The 24,609-nt window shown below is 39.6% G+C and overlaps 1 protein-coding gene and 1 long non-coding RNA gene across 8 annotated transcripts in view; one reads left to right on the top strand and one right to left on the bottom strand.

The window, feature by feature from the left end:
• stk40 (serine/threonine kinase 40) overlaps positions 1–24,609 on the bottom strand; it is a 107,964-nt gene that overhangs the window by 50,876 nt on the left and 32,479 nt on the right. For all 7 annotated transcript variants that reach the window (XM_069895853.1, XM_069895852.1, XM_069895857.1 and 4 more), the window contains one exon: positions 10,932–11,047. In XM_069895853.1, the coding sequence (XP_069751954.1) occupies positions 10,932–11,047 (116 nt within the window). The remainder of the gene's footprint in view (positions 1–10,931; positions 11,048–24,609) is intronic.
• On the top strand, positions 4,525–9,319 carry LOC138741951 (uncharacterized). Its single transcript, XR_011343919.1, has 2 exons — positions 4,525–4,705; positions 9,231–9,319. It is a non-coding gene; the product is annotated as an uncharacterized lncRNA (long non-coding RNA).

Below are 24,609 nucleotides of genomic sequence, written 5' to 3'. Positions count from 1 at the left end.
GAAAGGGCTTTTGCAAATACTAGAGCGCCTCGGATGCCCCCAAAAGTTCCTCAACATGGTTATCCAACTGCACGAAAACCAACAAGGTCGGGTCAGATACAGCAACGAGCTCTCCGAACCCTTCTCCATTGACAACGGCGTGAAGCAAGGCTGCGTCCTCGCACCAACCCTCTTTTCAATCTTTTTCAGCATGATGCTGAAACAAGCCATGAAAGACCTCAACAATGAAGACGCTGTTTACATCCGGTACCGCACGGATGGCAGTCTCTTCAATCTGAGGCACCTGCAAGCTTACACCAAGACACAAGAGCAACTTGTCCGTGAACTACTCTTTGCAGATGATGCCGTTTTAGATGCCCATTCAGATCCAGCTCTTCAGCGCTTGACGTCCTGTTTTGCGGAAACTGGCAAAATGTTTGGCCTGGAAGTCAGCCTGAAAAAAATTGAGGTCCTCCATCAGCCAGCTCCCCACCATGACTACCAGCCCCCCTACATCTCCATCGGGCACACAAAACTCAAAACGGTCAACCAGTTTACCTATCTCGGCTGCACCATTTCATCAGATGCAAGGATCGACAATGAGATAGACAACAGACTCGCCAAGGCAAATAGCGCCTTTGGAAGACTACACAAAAGAGTCTGGAAAAACAACCAACTGAAAAACCTCACAAAGATAAGCGTATACAGAGCCGTTGTCATACCCACACTCCTGTTCGGCTCCGAATCATGGGTCCTCTACCGGCATCACCTACGGCTCCTAGAACGCTTCCACCAGCGTTGTCTCTGCTCCATCCTCAACATTCATTGGAGCAACTTCATCAACTTCGAAGTACTCGAGATGGCAGAGGCCGACAGCATCGAATCCACGCTGCTGAAGATCCATCTGCGCTGGGTAGGTCACGTCTCCAGAATGGAGGACCATCGCCTTCCCAAGATCGTGTTATATGGCGGGCTCTCCACTGGCCACCAAGACAGAGGTGCACCAAAGAAGAGGTACAAGGACTGCCTAAAGAAATCTCTTGGTGCCTGCCCCATTAACCACCGCCAGTGGGCTGATATTGCCTCAAACCGTGCATCTTTGCGCCTCACAGTTCGGCGAGCAGCAACCTCCTTTGAAGAAGACCGCAGAGCCCACCTCACTGACAAAAGACAAAGGAGGAAAAACCCAACACCCAACCCCAACCAACCAATTTTCCCTTGCAACCGCTGCAACCATGTCTGCCTGTTCCACATCGGACTTGTCAGCCACAAACGAGCCTGCAGCTGACGTGGACATTACCCCTTCATTAATCTTCGTCAGCGAAGCCAAGCCAAAGAAGAAGAAGATTTGAGCGACGTCTCTTCTTGTGCAGTACCGAATCTCCTATTAGAGAAATAGGACAGGACAGGTGACAGAAGCGTGTAGGGGAACATTTTGGATCCAGTGATCATCATACCATTAGATTCAAGTTAATTATGGAGAAGGATCGGTTTGGTCCTCGGACTGAGATTCTCAATTGGAGAAAGGCAATTTTGAGGAAATGAGAAAGGATCTAGAATGTGTGGATTGGAATAAATTTTTTTCAGCAAGGATGTGAGGTAAGTGGAAGACCTTCAACGGTGAAATTTTGAGTGGACAGAGTTCCTGTCAGGATTAATAGGCAAAGTTAACAGGCAGAGGGATCCTTAGTTTTTGAGAGGTATTTGGGATCTGGTTTGTAAGAGAGGTGAGAAACAGGTACAGGCAACATGGAGCAAATGAGATTCTTGAGGAGAATGCAAGAAAAAAAAACTCAAGAAATCAGGAAGGCGAAAAAGACTCAAGGTTGCTTTGGCAGACATCATTAAGAGGAAATTAGCCCTTTAAAGATCAGAGTGGTTGACTATGTATGGAGCTAAAAGAGATGGGCGAGATTTTAAATGATTTTTTGCATCAGTATTTCGTAAGGAAACTGGCAGTGCCAAGGGAAGCTATGAAAACAAGCAGTGAGATCAGTGAACATACAATTTAAAGAGAAGTGGTGCTTGCTGTTTTAAAAGCAAATAAGGGTCGATAAATCCCCATGGCCTGACAAGATATTCCGTCATCCTCAGTTTCCGTGAGGATGAGCAATTGTCCACTCTAGAGGGCCTTGCACGCGGAGGCCATTATGAATCTATGTTCTAAAGAACCAAGATGGCTAATCATGAGGAAACCTGGGAGTGCCAGGGGTTCTGGCAGAAATATTTAAAATGACCTTAGCACAGGTGTGGTGCCAGAGGATTAGAGATAACTCTCATGCTGTTCCGTTGTTTTAAAAAGGGTGCCAAAGTAACCCTGGAAATTCTCGGCCAGAGAGCACAATGTCAGTAATAGATTAATTATTGGAAGGTGTTCTAAGAGAGCAGATGTACAAGTATTTAGACAGCCAAGGACTGATTAGGGATAGTCAACAAGGGTTTGTGTGTGGTAGGTCGTGTTTAACCACTCAGAGTTTTTTTGAGGAGGTACCAGGAAGGTTGATAAAGGAAAGGCTATGAATATTGTCTACATGGACTTTAGAAAGGCCTTTGACAAGATCCCATATGAGAGGGCTATGGCCAGGAAGGTTCATTTGCTCCAATATTCATGGTGAGTTAGTAAACTGGATTTGACAATTAGATTCAAGTTAATTATAGAGAAGGATAGGTCTGGTCCTCGGGCTGAGATTCTCATCTGGAGAATCCAGAGAGTAGTCTTCTCAGACTGGAGGCCTATGACAAGTGGTGGGCCTCAGGGATCGGTGTTGGGACCACTGTTCTTTGTCCTCTATATCAATGATCTGGATAATAATGTTAAATTGGATCAGCAAGTTTGCAGATAACATTAAGATTGGAGGGATTGTGGACAGCAAAGAAAGTTTTCAAAGCTTGTAGATGGATCTGGATGAGCTGGTAAAATGGACTGGAAAAAAATGGCAGGCAAAATTTAATGCAGACAAGTTTGAGGTGTTGCATTTTAGCAGGAAAACCAAGAAAGGACATACATAGTAAATGATTAAAAAAAAGAGGAAGTGTGATAAAACAGCGGGATCTGGGAATACAGATACATAATTCCCTGAAAATGGTGTCACAGATGGATAGGGCTGTAAGGAGAGCTTTTGGCATATTGGCCTTCATAAATCAATGTATTGAGATGTTATAGTAAAGTTGTAAAGACATGGGTGAGGCCAAATTTGGAATATTGTACATAGTTTTGGTAGCTAACTACAGGAAAGATTTCAATATGTTTGAAACAGTGCAGATAGGATTTACTAAGTTGTTGCCCAGACAGACTTACAGGGAAAGGTTCAACAGGTTAGGATTTTCCCCCCCACCTAGAGCATAGATGAGGGGATAATTGATAGAGGTACTTCAAATTTTGAGGAGTATAGAGTATAAATGTAGGTAGAATTTTTCCCACTGAGGGCAAGTGACATAAAAACCAGAAGACATGAGTTAAAGGCAAGGTGGGAAAAATTTAGGGGGAACATTAGAGGGAACTTCACGTGGCATGGTAAGAGTGTGAAACAAGCTGCCAGTTGAAATGGTGAATGCAGGCTCAATTTTCACATTTAAGAAATTTGGACAGATCCATGGATGGGAGGGGAATGGAGGGCTACGGGCTGGGTGCAGGTCAGTGGAACAAGGTAGAAGAATAGTTTGGCACAGACTCAAAGAGCCAAAAGCCCCATTTCTGTGCTGTAATGTTCTATGCTTTCTTCAGCTTTTGCTTGTTTTTTCAGCTTCAATGACTTGACTTACATTGGCATAACTCTGGTCCTTATGTGGAAAAATAGCATCTACAGACTCCAAAGATAATTAAAATCATAGAAGCCAACCTCATTCTCTTATACCTGCACAAATGAAGCAATAACAAACACCTGTGAACCCAAATGACGCCAACATTTTGGTGCCCTAAAATGGGGGAACTTTTTATACAAAGTGCTGGAATTTCTACATTCTCTAACTATAATGTATACAAATAACCCTCAATAAAATCTGGAATGTACATTTTAAATCATGTGAATTGTTTGATTACAAATTTAAAACTGGAGCAAATAAAGGAATAACTGTCTATCCCAAACATTATGTAGAAGTGATCTTTTATTCACTGTTTACTGTCAAGAGGAAATTTCCATATTAAAACATTATAAATGAGAAAAGCCAACATCTCCCAAGGCTTATACCCATTTTGAAATTTGTGGCTTATCACCATCGTGAATACCAGGTTTCTGTCTTGTCCACACAAGTTATATAGAGTGCACCTGCGATCTTTTTAAAGCAAACTGTCACAATCAAAACTTTACCAATGACTGCACATTTCCCAAATACCACTTTGCATGATTCTCCAGGCACCATCACACACTGTGAAGTTGATGTAATAGAAGCAGCCCCCTCCCAATTCCGTGAAGCTCAGACAGGCTTCCAGCATTATACTTTGCAACAACACTTTGGGCTGCCTTAGTTCAGCCATGCAGAAAGACCTTTGTGATGCCACAATCGAATAAAGAAACGCTTGGCTCGATCTTATTCAGGGGCTGATACTCTTTTGCCCTGGTCAAATTGGCTTGTCGGACACAATTTGCAGCCAAAACCCAATTACAATGCCTGACATGCAAAGGAAAAATCTGCCTATTTTTGGGAGGGGCGCAGGGGGTTTAGATTTTCAGATGCCCCAGAGTTCCTGATGACTGCTTAGTTGTACCAATTACAAGTGTGGCTCAAAGTAAGTGACATGAAGCTGTTTTAACTGGTAGCTTTAAAAAAAAAATGGTCATCAGTATGGTGCTCCCGATCCCAAGCACATACTGTGCCATGCAAGAGGGGTTTGAGGACTGAAGGACAAAATCATCTTTTAGGGTACATTTGATTATTTTAGGGTACATAAGATTTTCATTGGTAGCCAACTATTTAACTCAACAATCACAATTCAGAGATTGAGTGCCAGCCCTTCTGCATCCAAGTCAATGTGGTTTCCAGTTCCCCCTCAGTAGCTTGACCTTAAAAATCTAAGCTAATACTTCACAGAGCAATACTGTAGAGTTGGAAACCATCTTTTCAATGAGACCTCAGAGGCTCGATTTGCCCCACAAAGGAATTTATGGTCCTGGTAATTTACTCAGTCCCCATTCCATATCAAATAGAGGAATGAGGCAGGCTAACTGCAAGTATCCAGGTCCAGAGGGGATGCAGTGTAAAGGTTGAAATTGTGAAGTGTAGGTTTTATTGCGAAGTACAGGTTGTCTTTTTAATTCCCTTTGGATGTCAAGTACAGGAGGCCAGGACCATGGCAAATGCTCCTTTTAAAAAAAAAGCTTAAGATCTACCAAATTCAGGCCTGGAGAATAATCTAGAAACTTGGATAAAATCATATAGATAAGAATGGGTTAATACAGGAAAGCCACATTTAATAATGTTCAGGGATTTAGGGGGAAATAGCAGGATTAATCTAACAAAAAACTGGCAGACCTCAATAATCAAATGGTCTTCTGTGCTGTAACTATTTTCTAATGGTGGAATGCTCTGAAAATTTACTCAATTTTATAATCCTTTCTTCTGAAATCATGGCAGATTGGTTACTTTTTTGCTCTTCCTACTCAAACAGTTGACTGCACAAGATACATATTCAAATGATCTTTGTCAAGACAATCTCTAATGAGAGGGTCAATTTATTTCTAGTGCAGATTCATCAATAATATTTCTTCAGGAACAGGTTTCATCATGCAAAGATTAAATAGCTTTCAAAGATCCAAAAGCATGCCAAAACTTCTTCCAGTTTTCATCTAACCCAATTAATCTTTTTTTTTGCCATCACTTTAAATCACATTTTAAAATGCAGGTTTCTGTTCAATTTCCCTCTGGATTAAACTAAAGAATGTCCAAATTATCTTAATATTTCAGTGATTATCATATCTATGGCCATCAACTTTGGTCTTCTCTACAAATCAGTATTAGAAGGAAACTTGGAGGCACAAGGAAAATAACGAACCATGAGGAAAAGAGCTGGGGATTGTCCATGAACGATTTGTCAATCATGATTTGTCTCCTGGAATTTCATGATTCTCCGAGCTAATCTTTTCAAATCCTTTCATAATCTATTCCCAAAACATGTCTCATCCAATCTTTCTCAAGTCTAATCTACCGATTCTAACATAATTTTTCTTGTGAAGATACAGAACTATGTACTCTTGGCATTAACATCCATGGGCCGTAATCACAATAAAGCCAATGACCCAAATGCTTCAAAGTTCAGTGCAAAGTTTGAAATATGGCCTGTTGAGAATTGGGTTAGAAAAACTCAGAAAACAATGGATAATGTTTCTTGGGAGGGATGGAGAAAGTAAAATTGGGAAGACAAGTAGGGGAAAGTAATAAAATTATCAGAACTATTGAATTATAATAACATCAAGCCGTAATATACTCCAATTTGCAGGTGAGAAATGAGTTTGGGGAGGGGTTCAGAGGCAACTTGTTCAAAAGCTCTCAACACAGGAGATTGGGAAAAGATGAACAAAGCAACTTAGAGATGACTGACTGCAATTTAATACCAATGATATATTGTGATACAAAACAGTTCAGAAGATTCTGGGACTGCTGGGGGTTTGTGCTTTGTGTGGACCCAATTCAGCATTATGAGATGGCATTTGAATCACCAGCTGATTTCAGGGGAGACAATCAGGAATAAAACAGGAACTACAAAACCAGTAACAATTCTTTGAAATTTAATATGCATTTTACAATTTGAAATTTCAGTGAATGGAAAGGCAGCACCCCTCGATATGGGTGAAGACCACCCTTTATCAGATGTTAGTTTCAGTTCAAAGTAACCAGTCAAGAAAACAATAACAATTGCTGTCTTTGTTGTAGTAGGGGAAGATGGGACACCTTGTGCTCTCACACATCTAGCAGAAGGTGCAGAATACTTATTTCCCAAAGTTAATTCAATTCCCACATGTTGGAGGTAAATCAAAGTTGAAAATAACATTTTATTTTTCCCCAGGGAGGCTAGCCGTTAACACAATGGGAGATAAAATCAGAGAGGACAATGTTCAATGTTCACATAGAACATAAAATAATGCTGTCCATTTCGGTCAAAAAGACCCGTTCCAGCACAACCTCCCCTTCTCCTCTCTAGCTTTAAAATGAACCCAGGAGTGGCTGCATTCCGTAGTAATTTGCTCATAGGCGCCCTTTTATTATGCAACAGAACCAAAACAGGAAGCAGCATTTTTAAACACAAGGAGCAGAAGTTGATCATATCCTTACCAACAACATTCAAAAGTAGGACTAGCTCATTTTACTTCACTCCAAACCACAAGTGTAACATTCAAACTTGCACCCTTGGTGTATGAATTGAACGCACCACAGATCAACACTGAATCAAGAGCTAACAGGATTAATTGAAAGTACTTATACGCCAAGGAGAACTTGCACATGAAATTAGCAAAATACCTACTGACCTACTTGGTGCCTGCCACATTGACCACCGCCAGTGGGCTGATATCGCCTCAAACCGTGCATCTTGGCGCCTCACAGTTCGGCGGGCAGCAACCTCCTTTGAAGAAGACCGCAGAGCCCACCTCACTGACAAAAGACAAAGGAGGAAAAACCCAACACCCAACCCCAACCCACCAATTTTCCCTTGCAACCACTGCAACCGTGTCTGACTGTCCCGCATCGGACTTGTCAGCCACAAATCGTCGTCTGCGAAGCCAAGCCAAAGAAGAAGACTGACCATAATAAAAATGTGCTCATTCAATATTTTGTTAAAATGCTGGCAGCAGAAGGATGGAAAGGGCGAGGATGTTCAGTGGATTTGTCAGAAATGGGCCTTATTCATATAACTGCAAAAGAGCGTTTTCTCCTATATTTTCCCCTCTGGAAATCCCTGCTCAGATATCATTTGGTTAAGTCCCAAAATGAAATGTCCAGAAGCAAAACAGTGTACAGTAAAATATCCATTGTCCGGCACCTGCAGATGCTGGAAATTCAAATTTTCCAGTTGACTGAGACTCACTCTTATAATGCTCAACACACCAGCACTAAGAATATACCATTTAAAAGACAAAAAACAGTGAAAAATGTTAATTCAGAAAAAAAAATCAGTATTGTAATCTTTATGTAAACTTTAATCAAGTAATTCCCATAACAAAAACTTAACTTCAAGCAAGCCCTGGTTGCTAGCGCTGTAACAGTGTTGCAATGCTAACTATACCACCACCATAATTAACCCACCCTCCCCAAAGTTTATAGATCAAACCTTAGTAATATACCTCATACTAATAGAGATACAAGTTTAATAGGCAAGGATAGAGAGACATTTTGGGATAATCACCCCAACAGTACTGACCACCTCTTCATCCTGGTGTCCCAGTCAATCCTTTGGCACAACCCAACTCACCTCCATGCAAGTGTCCCAGTCGGACCCTCGGCACAACCCAACTCACCTCCACGTCAGTGTCTCAGGCAGACCCTTGGCGTACCTTCCTATAAATTCGAACCCTGGTTACAGAATTGTGCTAGCCACTACACTAACAATGCCACCATCATAATTAAATCCCACTCTTGCCTCAGGTTTATAGATAAAGCCTTACTAACATGCTTAATACTAAAAAAGATAAAATCTTACCAGGCAGGAATAGAAAGACACTTTGGGAGAGTCGCCCGAGCGGCATAGGCCGGCTCTTCATCCTGGGCACTGCCATTTTATTCAAACAAAACTTTATTCAAACAGCAGCCGTGGGCGGGGCACAACCAGGTTGCTCCGCTGACTGAATATTTGCTCCCATGGGGCTGTGCGCTGCTTCGGAGAACATTTACAATTTTAATCTTTTATTTAAAACTTGATTTATTCTTCAAAAAATTTCCTTGTATTTTTCCTGGTTGAGTGCTGGATAATAGGGATTTTACTGGTTTTTTGTTTTAGTTCTGATGAAAATATCATCAACTCAAATTGTAAACAGTTTCTCACCATAGATGTTAACTAACCTGTTGAATATTACTGATTTCACAAAGAACCATGATACATGGATGATTAAATGGGTAAATGATTTCCACATACTTTAAACACCATCGAATCTAGACCATGATCATTCTGATTTTCCATGACAAACTTGAAATCAAAATGTCCAGGTTGAGAAGCAGATCCATTTTGCAACCAGTTTCTGTCATGTAAATGAACAGAAAAACTGACCACTTGAGAAAAAGAACTAATGAGTGCAAAGTGCTCATGTTGCACTTTTTCGTTACAGGGAGAGTTCCAACACTTGCAATCAAGAACAAAGATCAGGAACTAAGACAAAATAAGAGCATAAACAGGACATTTCCACAAGTCACTTCAGTTGAGAGAGGCAGCTGAGTTTTTTTTTTAAAAAAAGCTTCTTCAAACAAAGCATTTTAATTGAGGGTTCAAATTTGAAAACAAAAAATCCAAAGTAATCAACCCCTCATTTGATGTTTCTCAGGCTGGCTCAGCCAGGCCAAACAATAGAGACCCTCAAGATTGTACAAAGTCAGTAACTCTATCCTGCTGTCACTGAAGTGACAGGAGTTTCGTTGTTAGTGATTGGCTCTTTGGCTTGCTTCTGCTTCTTTTCCTGCACAAGTCAGCAGGGTGATTTCAAAATATGAACTTAAATGCTTCAATGAGTCATCACACATCAATGCACAGTTACACAGAGAAGCCTGCACATTGCATCTCCGCCAGCTCTCTACCAAAATAACTCATCAATTCCATCCCCTGGCCTCTATTGCCTGACAATAGTTTCCTCATCATACAGAATACTTAACCAATTCCCTCACAAATACCAGGATGGAATCTCTCTCCACCGGTGCAGCAGGCAGTGTCTTCTGTATATCAAATGTATTGCGTAAGAATAGGTAATTATCATTCACTTTGTTTTGTATCTGTGGCATTCTTTGTTCAACTCCTCCAGTGAAGGAAACTGCATCCAAACATTATTTTCCCACTCATTTTGCACACATCTATGAAATCTGAATCATTCCAATCTTGCTAGTTTACTATTTTAATTGAAGTTTCTTACCACAGGAATCATTCTCAAAATTCCTCAATCCTTTCTTTCTAAGGCCCTTTCATCCTTTATATAACCTCCTATTATTCCCTCAAGCTGTCGTTCACAAAATCCAATCACCATTGAAGTAGCATTTCCAACACTGAAGCGGTTTCTGTTTATCTCAACAATCTCAGCGTTTATCGGGACCACTTTCAGAATCTGATGGCAGAGGGGAAGCAGCTGTCATTGTGCCCACTGAGTGCTCGCCTTCAGGCTCCTTACTTTCCCCCCACCGGTAGTGATGTGAAGAGGGCATGGCCTGAATGGTGGAGGATAGAGGCTGCTTTCTTATAGATGTTCTTGATGGACTGAAGTATGGTGCCAGTGATGCAGGTCAAGTTCACAAACCTCAAGTTTTTCTTGTCCTGAGTGCTGGTACTTCCATACTAAACACTGATGCAACCAGCCAGAATGCTCTTTACGGTACACCTGTAGAAGTTTCCGAGAGTCTTCCGTGACAGACCGAGTCCCTTCAAACTCCTTACAAAGTATAGCAATTGGTGAGCCTTTGTGATTGCATCAACACAGAGGATCCAGGACAGATGTTATGAGATGGCTTTGGCAGTCAGTGAAAGAGAAAATCCGAAACAATTTTGTCTATTAAGAACAAGAGAGTCACAAGGGAAAGAACAGGTTCCCTGAAGGATCAGGCGGGGCATCTCCCTTACCACTGTCCCAAGTCTGTTACATAACTTCTTACATCAGCTACATTAAATATGGTCAAGATCCTGAAAGATTTCACAGCGAACTGAATGAAATGGATAATACAAGGACAATTAACAGTGGAGAAATCAGAAAGCTTTTTAGTTTCACATTAATGATCTCAGCAAGATCACATAACCCTAAGTAGTGATTTAGTCTTCAATAATGGGAACTCACCACTCAGTACATCTGGGCTGATGTAGGCAGGGCTCCCTCGCTGATCTTTGAGTAAATCATCCTCACTCACTAGATGCTTTCCAAGGCAGAAGTTAGTGATGGTGATTCGATGGGTCCTGAAAGCAATGAGAAGAAAAAAAAAATCACAAATGAGTGTGTACCACAATATTTATTTGGTTCTAATGGTAGAAAGGGGCGCAGTAAATAAATATATTCATCCATTCATTGGAGGATTCATGTTAAAAGAAACTACCTTTAAACAATCTGTACAATTAACCCATGCATTTCAGATTAGATTATTTCAGAAACTTGGGTTATTAAACAAAACAATACAAATTGTACAATGCACAATCCGAATTATCTTTATTGTTGGACCACACAAGTTAGAAATTGAACAGGCTGGTATGGTGCACAAACCATACCACGGAGTCTGAAATTAAGAACACTGCATTCTATTAGAGCTATCCCAGCAAATATTGTATTCAAAAGCACAACTATGCAAATAATTATCAGAAGTTTTTTTTTAAAAATCACACAAATAGAATAAAATGCCAGCATAATTTGATAATAACCTGATCTTACTGTGTATATTCCACGTACACCCTGTAAAATGTTTTGCTAATTCAAGTCATGCAAAACATTTTGAACTAATCACTGATGATCAAAATGCAAACATCCATGTTGGAGTCCATCAACAAAAGGGATGAGTTTGCAGTCAGCACTTCAAGGAATTCTGCAAGTGATTACCAGATCAATAGGACAATGGACAGTTACCCTTGGATGAGTGATAGCAGGTGACATCAGTTGAAGCATTAATGAAAATCAATTTACCTCAATTGGAACAACGTATAAGTGAGAAAGTTTTGTCAAAATGAAAATTTCAAAATCACAGGCCTTTTAAAGGCAAAAGTTCTGATTGTACTCTAACACCCACAACTTTATGAATACAACCAAAATAAATACAGGTCAAAATATTAGAATTTTAAAACAAGATCATAAAAAAGTAACCTTGCAGGATGGTCACCAAGTGATACGAGATCCTGAAGGGTTTGGGGATGATCGATGTGGAGAGGATGCATCCTCATTGAGGGAATCTTGAACGGGGTAGGGGTGACTGCTTCGGAATATGAATTATCCATTGAAGATAGATATGCAATTTTTCTTTCAAAAGAGTTAATGATCTTTGGAAAACCTTAAATCAAAAATTGGTCTTTAAATAGCTTAAGGCAGTTGAAATTATATTGACAAGGGGGTTAAAAGGTTACAACAGGAAGATGGGAATGAGTTAAGGTTGCAATCAGCTGTTTCACTGAATACCAGAGCAAGCTGAAGGAGTCAAAGGGCAAACTCCTGTTCCAAATTCACATATTCAAATTCAATTTTCCATGAGAAAGACAGTATTCAGAAGATGGAGATGGTGACTGAGCTTGAGGGAACTTGCAATGTTGATGGCAAGACTTCTTTCTGGCTGGCTGAACAAGACTTAAAGAAGATGTTGTTGGAAGCATGTACTGCTCTCTCATCCAATGATTCCTCATGGCCAAGCACAGCACTTTCAATCGTTCAAACTCCATTCCATATTGGAATTCCCTTCTTAAATAAAAACCAAGTCTGGTAACACTCAGCAACGAAAACAAAAGATCTTTGATTTGAAACATTAACTCTGGGTATCTTTCTAGAGATGTTGCTTTATCTGCCAAGCAATTTCAGCATTTCCTATGCACGTCCAGGTCTGTCAATCTTTGAACCCAAAGAACTTGTTCTACCACCACAAATAGAGATTAACAACATACAATCTTGGGCAAACTGCAAAAAAAAACCCAGAGATTTTTTGTTAGATTACCACAATGCTTGAATAATAGAATCCTAAAATTCCACATTCTCCAAATTCATCCACCCAAGAACCTGTACTTTCCGTCTCCATGCAAGATATTACACAGGAAATAATTAAAATGAGCCTCAGCTGGTGTTGAACATTCCAGGATGTGCAGAAGACTCATCACCCTCTTCGCATTCTTCTTAAGTCTTGCCAAAATAAGTTATTTTCCTGGATGATCCACAGCATGTGCTCCTGATCTTCTTATGTCACAATTAACCCCTTTCCCATCTCTTCCATTATAAAAATGGTGCCCTAACACATAAACCACCTCGAGTGGTAATTTTACTTTGGCGAACGATGGTTCACACTCTTGACATTGCAAAATTCAATAAATGGCCAGTGTGCACACATTCACATTGATAATTTCCGTGAATTACCTTCATAGCATTAATAGTCATGTTTTCTTGGCAGGCTTGTCTTCAATTCTGCTGAAAAGTTTTGAAGTCATTTTGCACAATAGTCTAACATCACAACAAGCTCAGTGATCTAAATGAAGATAAATGACTTGGAGGTCCAAGTTGAATTGTGCAGAGAGAATTGGGCGATGTTTAATCATGTTGCAAAATAGCTTTATAAATTGAGGTCACATATACAAATATTCAATTCACAAATCTTAACTGTAAGTGAAGGAATGCATTGATGAGAACCCTTCAACAAATTAAATTTAGTTTCTAAAATGGCATATGAGCAAATTTAAGTGTTCATACTCTGTCTTGAAATTCCTCGATGGGCTCATTTGCCCCACCTGTAATCTATTCTAGAGTTGCTATCTTCATGTCCCTACTCTCCTTTCTTTCTGATACTCTTAATTCTGGCCTCTGACACATCTGCAATTATATTTGCTAAAGTGGGAGTCTTAACCATCTAACCATAATATGTCAAAACACCATTTCAATACACATTGTTTTGAGGACTGCATTTAAAAAGGAATAGATTAGCAGAGTAGAAAACTTGAGCAGAAATCTCCCTTGTGCAAGAGGTAGCAGAAATTTCAGCTTCTCCCTGTGGGAACTGAGCACAATACCAAAATTAGTCAACAAAGATCACTTGATGGTGAGAAAAAAAAAAGACTGATCCCTGGATGAGTTCCTCCAGCAATTCTTTGTTTATTTGATAGTGAAAACTGTGTTTAATCTCTTCAGGAGAGGGAAGCAATGAAAGGAAAATGTCTAAATGAGGAGGATAATGATCCTGAAAATCAACAGATGGAGTGCAGGGTCTTTTCCTGCTTCGGCATTCCCTCAGGATTAAATGATTAGTTACAAATGTTCTGAGATCTGATGTAAATAACAAGGTCAATGTGCAAACCACACATGGGACAGACAAATGTGATAAAAATGCAATCATGTTTTAAGTTTCAGAAAAGGATTGTGAGGACAAAGGAAATGTCTGCAATAGGGAGAAGAGCCAGTGAGACCAAATGGTGACAAAACCTGCTGGGAGAGGCAAGAAAATAATGATGAGAACAGAAGGGGTAATAGAGATGGAATATTTTGGATACATAATTCTGCATCTGCTGGAAATCTAAAGCAAAAGAAATAGGCAACATCTATAGAGACAAAAAAGAATTCATACTCCAGGTCAAATTGTGTAAACTGATAGCCTGAATATTTTCTGCCACCTTTATGTAGTTATTGAATTAGCATTAATTAAGCAGCATTAAAGAAAACCAGAATTAAGATATTCTGAGACAGGAATTGGAGCTGTGACAGCTGATGGACTATACAAATAGGGGGAAAAGGAAAAGCAATGCATGGACCACATCATAGAAGGGAAACAAAAATGAACTCAACACATTCTGCTCTGAGGTCCAAAACTCGGCTCCTAAGTGACATGCACGATTTCATTACTATACACGGCATAAAAATTAAACTGCAAGAACTCGAGGTGATCATAGAAATTGGTGACAAAAGCACATTTTAAAATCACAGTAATGGCTATTCATTGAAAAATATCTCAAATTTTGGTAAGAATGCAATAACAGGACTGACATTCATCCAGAGTAGTCAACAATCAAGCAGTAACCAGCAACTTGAGGAAACAAAAACTTGTGTTTGAATAGAACATACTTTTCCATTGCTTGGTTTCTGAAAATCAGCCCCTTGCTTCTAAATACATTAACTAAGTTAATAAACACAGGTTGATGTTTGTTTGAAATAGAAGACCAAATCAGGAACTCATCTTTATTTTAGCTGCAATTTCTGATGAATACAGCAGTCAATTTGATTTTAACTGTACAAAACTGTTTCCTTGCAACAATAAAGGTTTTCAATTACAAATCAACAAAAAACAGATTAGAATTTGTATTCTTGCAAATTTTCTTTGCTGTAAAAAACAAGAGAATGTAAATTTAAGCAATTTTTCATGTTTTTTTTAAATCTCTCAATTTCTCAACTGGGGAGGCAAGGTTGGCATAGCAGTTAGCGCAAAGCCAGCGACCGGGTTTGAATCCCACACTGTCTGTAAGGTGTTAGTACACTCTCCCTGTGTCTGCATGGGCTTCTTCAAGGGACTCTGGATTCCTCCCACTGTTCCAAACGTTTCGGGGGTTGTAATTAATTGGGTGACATGGGCTCATGGGGCAAAATAGCCAGTTACCATGCTGTATGCCAGAATTTAAATTTAAAATGTAAAAATGACATACTGCAAATGAAATATCTGACTACACTTGCACACCCGGTTATGTTATACATTTATAACCACATTCATAAGATGAAAACAGTAAAAGATGGGAATTAACTGGAACAAAATAACAGTGCAAGTCTGGTTCCTGCTTTCCTGGCACTTTACTAACCAAGACAAGTGGGGCAAGACCAACACCAAGTTAATTTATTTTTGACTTGACAATTGTCACATTGGTATGAGCAATTTTTTTTTTTAAAAAACACATCATTAAAAATTGCAGCATTTGCTCAGATTCTACATTAAACCCGTTTTCCTCTTTTGAATCAAGCTTGTCCCTAAACTCTATTAAATATGTTTACCTTTTCTATCCACAAGATAAATTTGAGGAAAATATTGTTTACTGGACCTGATAAAATACAAATTTGAAAACAGTGCAATATAATTTGACAGATTTGTATTCATGCCTGAAATTTTACAACTGCTTCAATTAGAAAATGTCAAGAACATTTTCCAAAAAATGTAGATCTCTGGAAAGTGCTTGCATAACGATATGCTTTTGGGGTGGATCCAAATTCAAAAATTTAAATCACCAAGGTAGTTAAGGAATTTAAATCAGTTAAATATGGAGTAAAAATGTTAATGATAATCCTGAAACTTTTTCGAATTTCTTTTAAACATTTGGCATCTTAAACAATTAAGAAACAATTAAGAATGGCAACAAATACACACGCTGTATCTCAAAGTGATAAACTTAGTCCATTCAAGTGAAACACGAAAGTCTGCAGATGCATTGAATATAACAAAAACCCAAAAATTCTGGAGGAACTCAGCAGGTCACACAAAGGAGGCAAAGATATAAAGCCAATATTTTGGACCTGCACCCTTCTTCAAGGAATGAGCAAAATTCAGGCAGGCAGCCTTATTAAAATGGCTGGGGGGGGACAGGGGGTAGGTTGGAGGCCATAATTGGTATGGCTAGAAAGGCAGGAGAAGAAAGATGAAAATCGATCATGGAGGGGAATGGCTGTATGAATGCAGAGCAGGAGGAAAAGAGATCGAGGGAAAGGGAGAGAAAGACTGAGCTCCATTCAAGCAAGGTTGTAACCATAGAGTTATTCTGGGTCATCCAATGCTGGAGCACTAGAGATTACAGAGCCTCCAAGTGAAGGAGAATCAAATAAAATAGACTGGATGATTTTTCATCCTTCTTCTGTACATCAATGACCATACTTACACAAGTTTTATACTGCACATTAAAAAAATAATGCTGTTAGATGCTCTAGTTGAATGACAAACTTTCCACAACATTTCCACTGTCAAATAGGAGGCCATCAAAAATAAACCTTATCAACTTCAATGTAAACAAGTACTTGGGGAACACAGCATAATGGAGGGGTTGCATTCGTGTATTGTGATTTTCCATTCACTAATCAAACCCTGTCTGCATTATTACAAATCATTTTTTTGCTTGAGAATTACTCAGAATATTTATTACCCACCTTATGTATTTATGGTCTTTATAAATTTCATTCAAAAAGTTTGCATCACAGCTTTACCTGTTTGGCTGCAGCAAGAACTTCAGTGCTTATGTTCAATGACAATAAACTCATCATCACCAAACCTTGATTCTCCTTGAATTTGGAGATACATCTCTCAACAATAATGAGGAGGAATGCAGATGCTGGTTTACAGTGGGAGGCCACTGAAGAGATTGTTCTGTCAGTTTCCAAAGCAAATCTCAAGTGGTCAGCCACTCCATTTGCAGAAAGCAAGTGAAGATGAATACCACCTACCAGCCTTCAATTTGAATGGAGACACTTTAAACTATCTTGCCCATGTTTGATATAATTCACAATAATAATTTATAACTCGAACTTGCTAGTCTTTTCAGGCATCTTGAGAGGGACCTGCTGGCAGCAAAGTGAACCTATCAGGCTTAATAAAAACACTACATTTTTGGGTACTGATTCATGAATTCTGTCAAGGCACATTTCCATAACCCAAAGAGTCATAACACAGGGGTTGTCTGTATTTTTATTTAAGCAGTATGCCCGGAAGACCAGCTTATTATAACTTTTTTTAAAAAAATGAGACAAGAAATGCTAAACTATTGTACACAAGTATTTCCAAATACAGGCAGTCCCCGGGTTACGAACATACGACTTGCGGACGACTTGTACTCATCAACTGACTATGCATGACTTCAAAAGTTTGTCAGCTCGAGGAAGGAAAACGCTGCTGGTGCCTGACGATTCATATTTAAAGAGTTTCCCAAAACAAATTATCAGAGAAAGATTTCAGAGCACAGAGAATGATGAGGCTTCGTCGTAAGTGAAGAGAAAGGAAGCAGCGTGGATCGTGGAGCAGCTAGCGGGAGCATTTAGCCTGCCTGGGATTGACAGCAGCGTCTGGCCGCAACCACTGGACATGAATAAACCAGTCTCCATTAAAGTGCAGCCTCATTCAACATCAGCTGGATGCCAGCATTTGGCATCCTGTCTGATTCTGTCTGCCTTAGAAGTGGAGCTGAAATTATGCAGTACTTCTCCCACTGCAGAACACTCCATTGGTGTGCTGTTTAAAGTTGGTGCAGCCTGCATGATGTCATCAGCCTGCATGATGTCATCGTACCCATCTCAATTGTAGAAGGGCCATGAATATGGTGTGCAAGGTAGGGAGAATACATACACACTAACAGTACTGGCATTAGATAAAGATTAGTGAATTCCTCTTGGGTGAGAGAGGAGAAATCAGTTTAATAAAGAAGGAACCAATAAGATCACATTTTAGCCAACACAATTTTTAGGTTCAAAAGTAACAGGAAATGAGTCAGAATGCAAGATGGAAATGGAGTTGTGGTTTAGTGGTGCCAGAACAACAATCTTCTTCTCAACATTAGCAAGACCAAGAAGTTTGCTGTGGACTTTTTGAAGGGAAAGCACAGGGATCACACACCCATCTTCATTGACGGGATAGAAGTGGAAAGCATCAGTACCTTCTGGTTCCTAGATGTCCACATATCGAAGGAGTAGTCCTGGATACACCACTGAGGCAACCATGAAGGCACAACGTCTACTTCCTAAGAAGTCTCAAGCAATTTTGCATGTCAAAAAGGACATTATTAATCTTCAAGCATAATGACTGCTTGCCTCACAACCTGGTTTGGAAAGTGTGCAGAAGGCCATTCAAAATGGCAAATCTTGGTCACCAAATCCATTGCTGGTACTAACACCACCCCTTCCCCCCCCCATCCCCAAAGCACTCAAGGTAGCCACAAAGGACCTCCATCATCCTGGTTACAATCTCTTCTTGCTACGACCTCTTCACACTATTCTAATCCTAACCACAAACCACTCCAGTACAACAAAAAAAATCTGTCTGAACTGAAACTTCTCTTTTTTCTTGCATTAAATGAAACTGTTAATTTTTATTTATCTGTCCTGATATTATCTCTTCTTGTCTTGCACTTTGGTCATTTATATTTTTGTGACTGCAGTTGCTGTATTTTCTTAGCTACTTAGCAGGAATGAGAGTGCAGCACGAAACAGTGCCATAGATTCTTGGTTTGATCAATAGCTATTGCAGTTTGAGCATTTATCAGTCAAGCAATGCGCTATTAAAATTGGTCCATTTTCCAAGATTAAATTACAGCATTGCCATGGGGGTTTAGTCCATTCACTGGATTATTACTGCAGACAACTAAGTAAAAAAACTTCAGCCTGAAATTGCATGTGTTTATTACAGGTGAGAGACTGGAATGAAAAATTTGAGCAAAGCTGCATCTAGCTCCAAGAATGGGCATGCAGCTTAATTCATCAAGAACACTACCCACCCTCTGCTTTCTAGCCCAACCCCACTTTAGCCCATGAAATAAAAAGGATGTTTAAAAAAAAATCAGAAATTATTCATTAACACTGAAAACTTAAGTTTTATACTTTATACATTTTATAGCACAATTACAGTGTTATATTAAAATAATTTTCAACTATGAATAACTAAATCACAAACTGCTTTCTTTGAAGTGCAAGTATATTCTGAGAATTTAAATTTCAAGTTTTGTAGTTTAATATCTCCTGATCTCCTTCATGAGAAATGCTTCTATATTGCAAAATAGATTACAGATTATTACTCTTTCATATGTATTCTACCCACTTAAAAAATTTCCAACCGTAAAAGTGGAACTTTGGGGAAAATCCAAGAAATGTTAAGAAGCCAGGGATCAGCGAGTGAGCAAAGAAAGTAAAATAGCAACATTTTCCACCAAAGTGTTCAGCCTGAAGATATTATTTGTCCACAAAGTCACAGTCAAATTCAGTGCGTGAAATAATAAAAATTTCAACAAAGCTTTGTCAGGAAGCTTTAAGTTCACGAGCCGACCCCAAAAAAAACCAAACAACGGCAGGATTAGGTTTCTGATGAAAATTACTGTGTCAAGAAGAAAAAAAATTAATATGTTACTGGGGGAAGAATAGGTAAATCATTTATGGAAACAGGACCCTTTGTACTTCTGAACCTGCACTTGAATCCATGCCAAAGACTCTCTCACATCTTTAATGGAAATAAATTGAGGTCTTTTAATCACTGGCCATAAATTATGGCGCAGGTCATTAACAAAAGGTTCCTGACTGTAGCCAGTGACTCACTTTTAAGCTCAACTAATTGTGACAGGAATTTGTAAGTGAAGAGTGAAAAATTATTGCTGGGATTATTCCTCATGGAATATCCTTCATCTTCACCCCAAGAACACCATGGCCACTTCCAACTTCAAAAGCAACTGAATTTAATTTACTCAGTGCAATCAAATTCTTTACTCAATTAAAAACTTCTTCTGGTTGGTTTGGAAGATACAATGGAGTTCAGCTGAGTTAAGAAGAGTGGGGAGAGACATGACTGCAACTTGAAATCCCAAAGAATCTTGGTAGGGTGCACATGGGGAAAATGCTTCCTCTTCTAGAAGAAGCAAAATAGAGAAGTCATTGTTTAAAACTAAAAGTGTCTCTCATTCACACAGAGGTGAGATAAATTTTATTTTCTCTTCAAGGGCCATAGGTCTTTGGAACTCTTCCTGAAAGGACATGGAAGTCAACTGTTGAAATATTTTCCAAAAGAGTTACAAGCAATGGAAAAATGTAGACAGATTCAAATTCTCAAACTGATGACACAATGTAAACTTGTGCCCTCTGGATGATTAGATCAGGGACAATTACTCCAAAAGGAAAATGTGTGCATCTCAGCAGGTTCCAGACATAAATACGACAATTTTGCAAATAATCATCATCTATTAATTAAAAATCGTAAATGAACTACTGTACTGATGTTACATATCAAACTACATCTGTGTAGATTAGGAAAGACCAAAGAGTATGTATAAGCACTGTATAAATGAGTAACATATCAGATTTTTCTTCAGAGAGGAAGTTGGATTTTACAAAACAAAAGGTGCCAGTACTAATAATCTTGCAGGTTCAAGTCTGTGCAATGATTTGAGGAACAGAAATCGCATTTGTGCAGGGGAGATTGCAGATTGCCAAAGTAGGCATAAAAATATCACTGAAAATTCTCAGTTAATTTTCCAATGAGATCACCTACATGGCACGTTGTCAAGATGAGGCCACAAACTAATACTGTCGAAGATATTGTTGGTATCTCAAAGATATCAGATAAGCTTATTTCAATAACATGGAGAAACTTACAAAATTCCCAATTAGAGATGAAATATTGGAGAAATACATTGAGGTGGTGGGGTGCGGTTTAAAGTGGACAAGTCACCAGAGCACACTGCACATTGAAAGGAAGTGGTTCCACACAATAGACCCATTGGCTGAAAACTTTCAAAATTTACTGAACTCAGAAGGTAGCTGAGATTGGAAAACAGCTAACATTCAAGGCAGAAGTAAGGGAATTACAGGCCACTTAGAATAACAGCTATTATTGACACCATACGACAAAAATAGATAACTTAATAAAGGGGAATATAGTTTCAGGAGCGTAGGAGAAAAATCCATGGACTATCTCTGAAGGGTCTTTCTTTGATAGGCATTGCAGACGAGTGGTTCTTCTTAGTGTGTCTTTACGTGAAAAAGTTAACAAGTCTTGAATTAAACAAATTCTGAGTATGTAATGGGCAGAGTTGAAAGGAGAACTACAGTCAGAATTCAAAAAGGTATTCGACAAAGCAACATATTGGAGGTACAGGCTCAGGTGGTTAAGGTAGTAACCTGCCTTAAAGACTATCGATCAGTACCACTTACATCAACAGTGATGAAGTGTCTGGAAAGGCTGGTGTTGAAGCAGGTCAGTTCCTGTCTGAGCAGTGACATGGATCCATTCCAGTTCACCTATCGTGTCAACAGCGGATGCCATCTCACTGGCTCTATACACAAAACCCTGAAAGACCTGGACAGCAAAGATGCCTACATCAGGAGGCTCTTTATCAACTACAGTTCAACATTTAACACCATCATCCCCTCAAAACTGATCAGCAATCTCCAATACCTAGGAGTTAACACCTCACTATGTAATTGGATCATGATTTCCTCAACTCCAGACCACAATCGGTGAAGATTGGTAAGAACTTCTCCTCCACAATCTCCATAAGTACCAGAGCACCACAGGGCTGTGTTCTTAGCCCCCTGCTCCACTCACTTTAGACCTACAACTGTGTAGCTTGGTACAACAATAATACCATCTACAAATTTACTGACAATACTACAGCAGTGGGTTGTATAAAGGAAGGGGATGAGTCGGCATACAGGATGGAGATTGAAAACTTGGATGAATGGTGCACCCACAGCAACCTTGTGCTCAAGGTCACCAAAACTAAGGAGCTGATAGTTGTCTTCAGGAAACCAGTGATCATTGAGGGATCAGAGGTAGAGACAGTGAGCAAATTTAGGTTCTTGGGAATCACCATCTCAGAGGATCTTTCCTAGACACAACACTCCAATGGCATACTGAAGAAAGCTTGTTAGTGCCTCTACTTCCTCAGGAGTTTGAGGAAGTTTGCTATGACACCAGAAACCCTGGCAAATTTCGTCTGAGGTGTGGTGGAAAGTGAGCTGACCAGCTACATCACAGTCTGGCATGAGAACACCAATAGCCCTGAGCATAAAGCCCTCCAAAAGGTAGTGGACAGAGCCCAAGACTTCACAGGCAAAAACCTCCCCACTATTGTACTATTGAGTAACATCTACAGGGAACGCTGCCATCAGCGAGTAGCAACAGTCATCAAAGACTCACATCACCAGCACACACTCTGTTCTCACTGCTGCCATCAGGAAAGAGGTGTAGGTGCCACAAGACTAGCACCACCAGGTTCAGGAACAGCGGCTACCCCTCCACCATCAGACTCCTCAACAACCAACTCAGACTCATTTAAGGACTCTTACTTGTGCACTTTATTCCCTCTGTATTGCACACTTTGTTTACATTTGTTATTATTTATTTATTTTATTGGGGTACATGTTTACATTGTGTCGTTTTTTTTGCACGACTAATTAGTGGGGATTCTGCTATGCCCACAGGCAAAAGGAATCTTGTATGTGATGTCATGTATTTTCTCTGACAACTGAGGCCCAAAACTTCAGTAATATATCTCTACCTCCTATGGATACTGGGAGACCAACCGAGTTCCAGCAGGATTTGTGTGTTTTGAGCAGAAAACCCCCATGGATCAAGGGAACTGAAAACTGGTTGTCAGGTATAACAGTTAGAATAGGTTCTTTAAAAACTGGAAGGAGGCGACTCCTGGATTACTCCAGCTTTGACTCCAGGGATCAGTTCTTATGCTGAAAATATTCCCTACTGACATGATAGGCCTGAAAGAATAGTATGCACGGTTTCCAAATTGGTCATTGATAGAAAACGAGGAGGGAGATCACATTGTGATAAAGAATATTGATTCTAGATCTTGACAGAGATGGAATGAACAGGCAAAAAGACTGGCAAATGGATTGGGAAAGAATTGGATCACGCACTTCCATGAACATCAATTGAAAGACCAATGACCAAAATGGAAAGAGGCCTCCAGCTGTTCAAGACCATGAGTCACAAACAGGTTGCAGTCAGGTCCAAGAGATAGTTAAGAGAGCAAATTGCATTTTAATCTTAATTGCAAAGGGATTGGAGTTTTAAAATAGGGAATTTTTTTTGGATTTGTCCAGGCTGCTCTTGAGGGAAAACTACAGATAGTTTTGGTGCCTTGACCCAAGGACAGTCTTGCATTCATAGAAAATGATACATATTGCTATTTTCTGCAATATGAAACTGCATCAGTTTACATCAAGAAACACAAGTTGAAATAATAAATTCTATTCACTCACAACACCATACAAATCCTATAGAGTGAATTTTATTGTGCAACCTAAGTTTTTGGATGCTGAGATGTGCATTTCTACGACCTCATTGACCATTACAAGGTCAACGGGAGTAATACTGGAGTTTGATTCACAAAGCTAATTCCCAGGTTGCACTTCATAGTTCTGCGTGCTTGAAGCATGTTAAAAATATGACAGGCCAATAGTGAGGTGGCTGCGGGTGTGGACCATGGGGGTGAGGGGGCGTCCTGGATTGCAGTCACTCCATTGGTACTCTTTCATGTCATCTGTAATTGCTCTGGTGAGCATATTGACAACTTTTGCTGCATCAGTCTTCATCTTTTTTGCCTTGGGGACAGCATTCACAAGCGACATATGTAGCTCACTACTATTTCATACTCTTTCAGCTACTTTCTTTCATCTCGCTGCTGACTGCGGCCCTGCTCTGTGTTTTTGTTCCCCATCTCATAAAGGATTATCAAAGGGCTTGAATTTTTATTGAGGAAAGCAATGATCATTTATATTCTCTTCCTTGACTTGCAACCAGAAACCGATCCAAAGATCATTTTTGATCAAGAGGAATCCCATTTTTTTTCTTGTGCATGGGGGCTTGTAAATCGGCAATGCCGATTTACAAAGGGCACAAGAGCCTTAAAGTATGCAAGTATCCCCTGAGAGAATCTTCAGGAACCACTGCTAGGGTGGGCTATGCATTTTCTTCAGGGATAACATTTATCATATTTGCCAAATACATGAAGTCGTGGACTAAGGTTTTCAGATTCAGCAGATTTGTCCATCACAATGAATTCTTGTGCTTTCAGCTGTGTGCTGATGAGAGGTAAATACAGGAAGAGAGGCA

This window comes from Narcine bancroftii, chromosome 8 (assembly GCF_036971445.1).
Source record: "Narcine bancroftii isolate sNarBan1 chromosome 8, sNarBan1.hap1, whole genome shotgun sequence".
NCBI lineage: Eukaryota > Metazoa > Chordata > Chondrichthyes > Torpediniformes > Narcinidae > Narcine > Narcine bancroftii.
The sequence above is the reverse complement of the archived record's forward strand: the minus strand, read 5'-3'. Positions and strand labels throughout refer to the sequence as shown.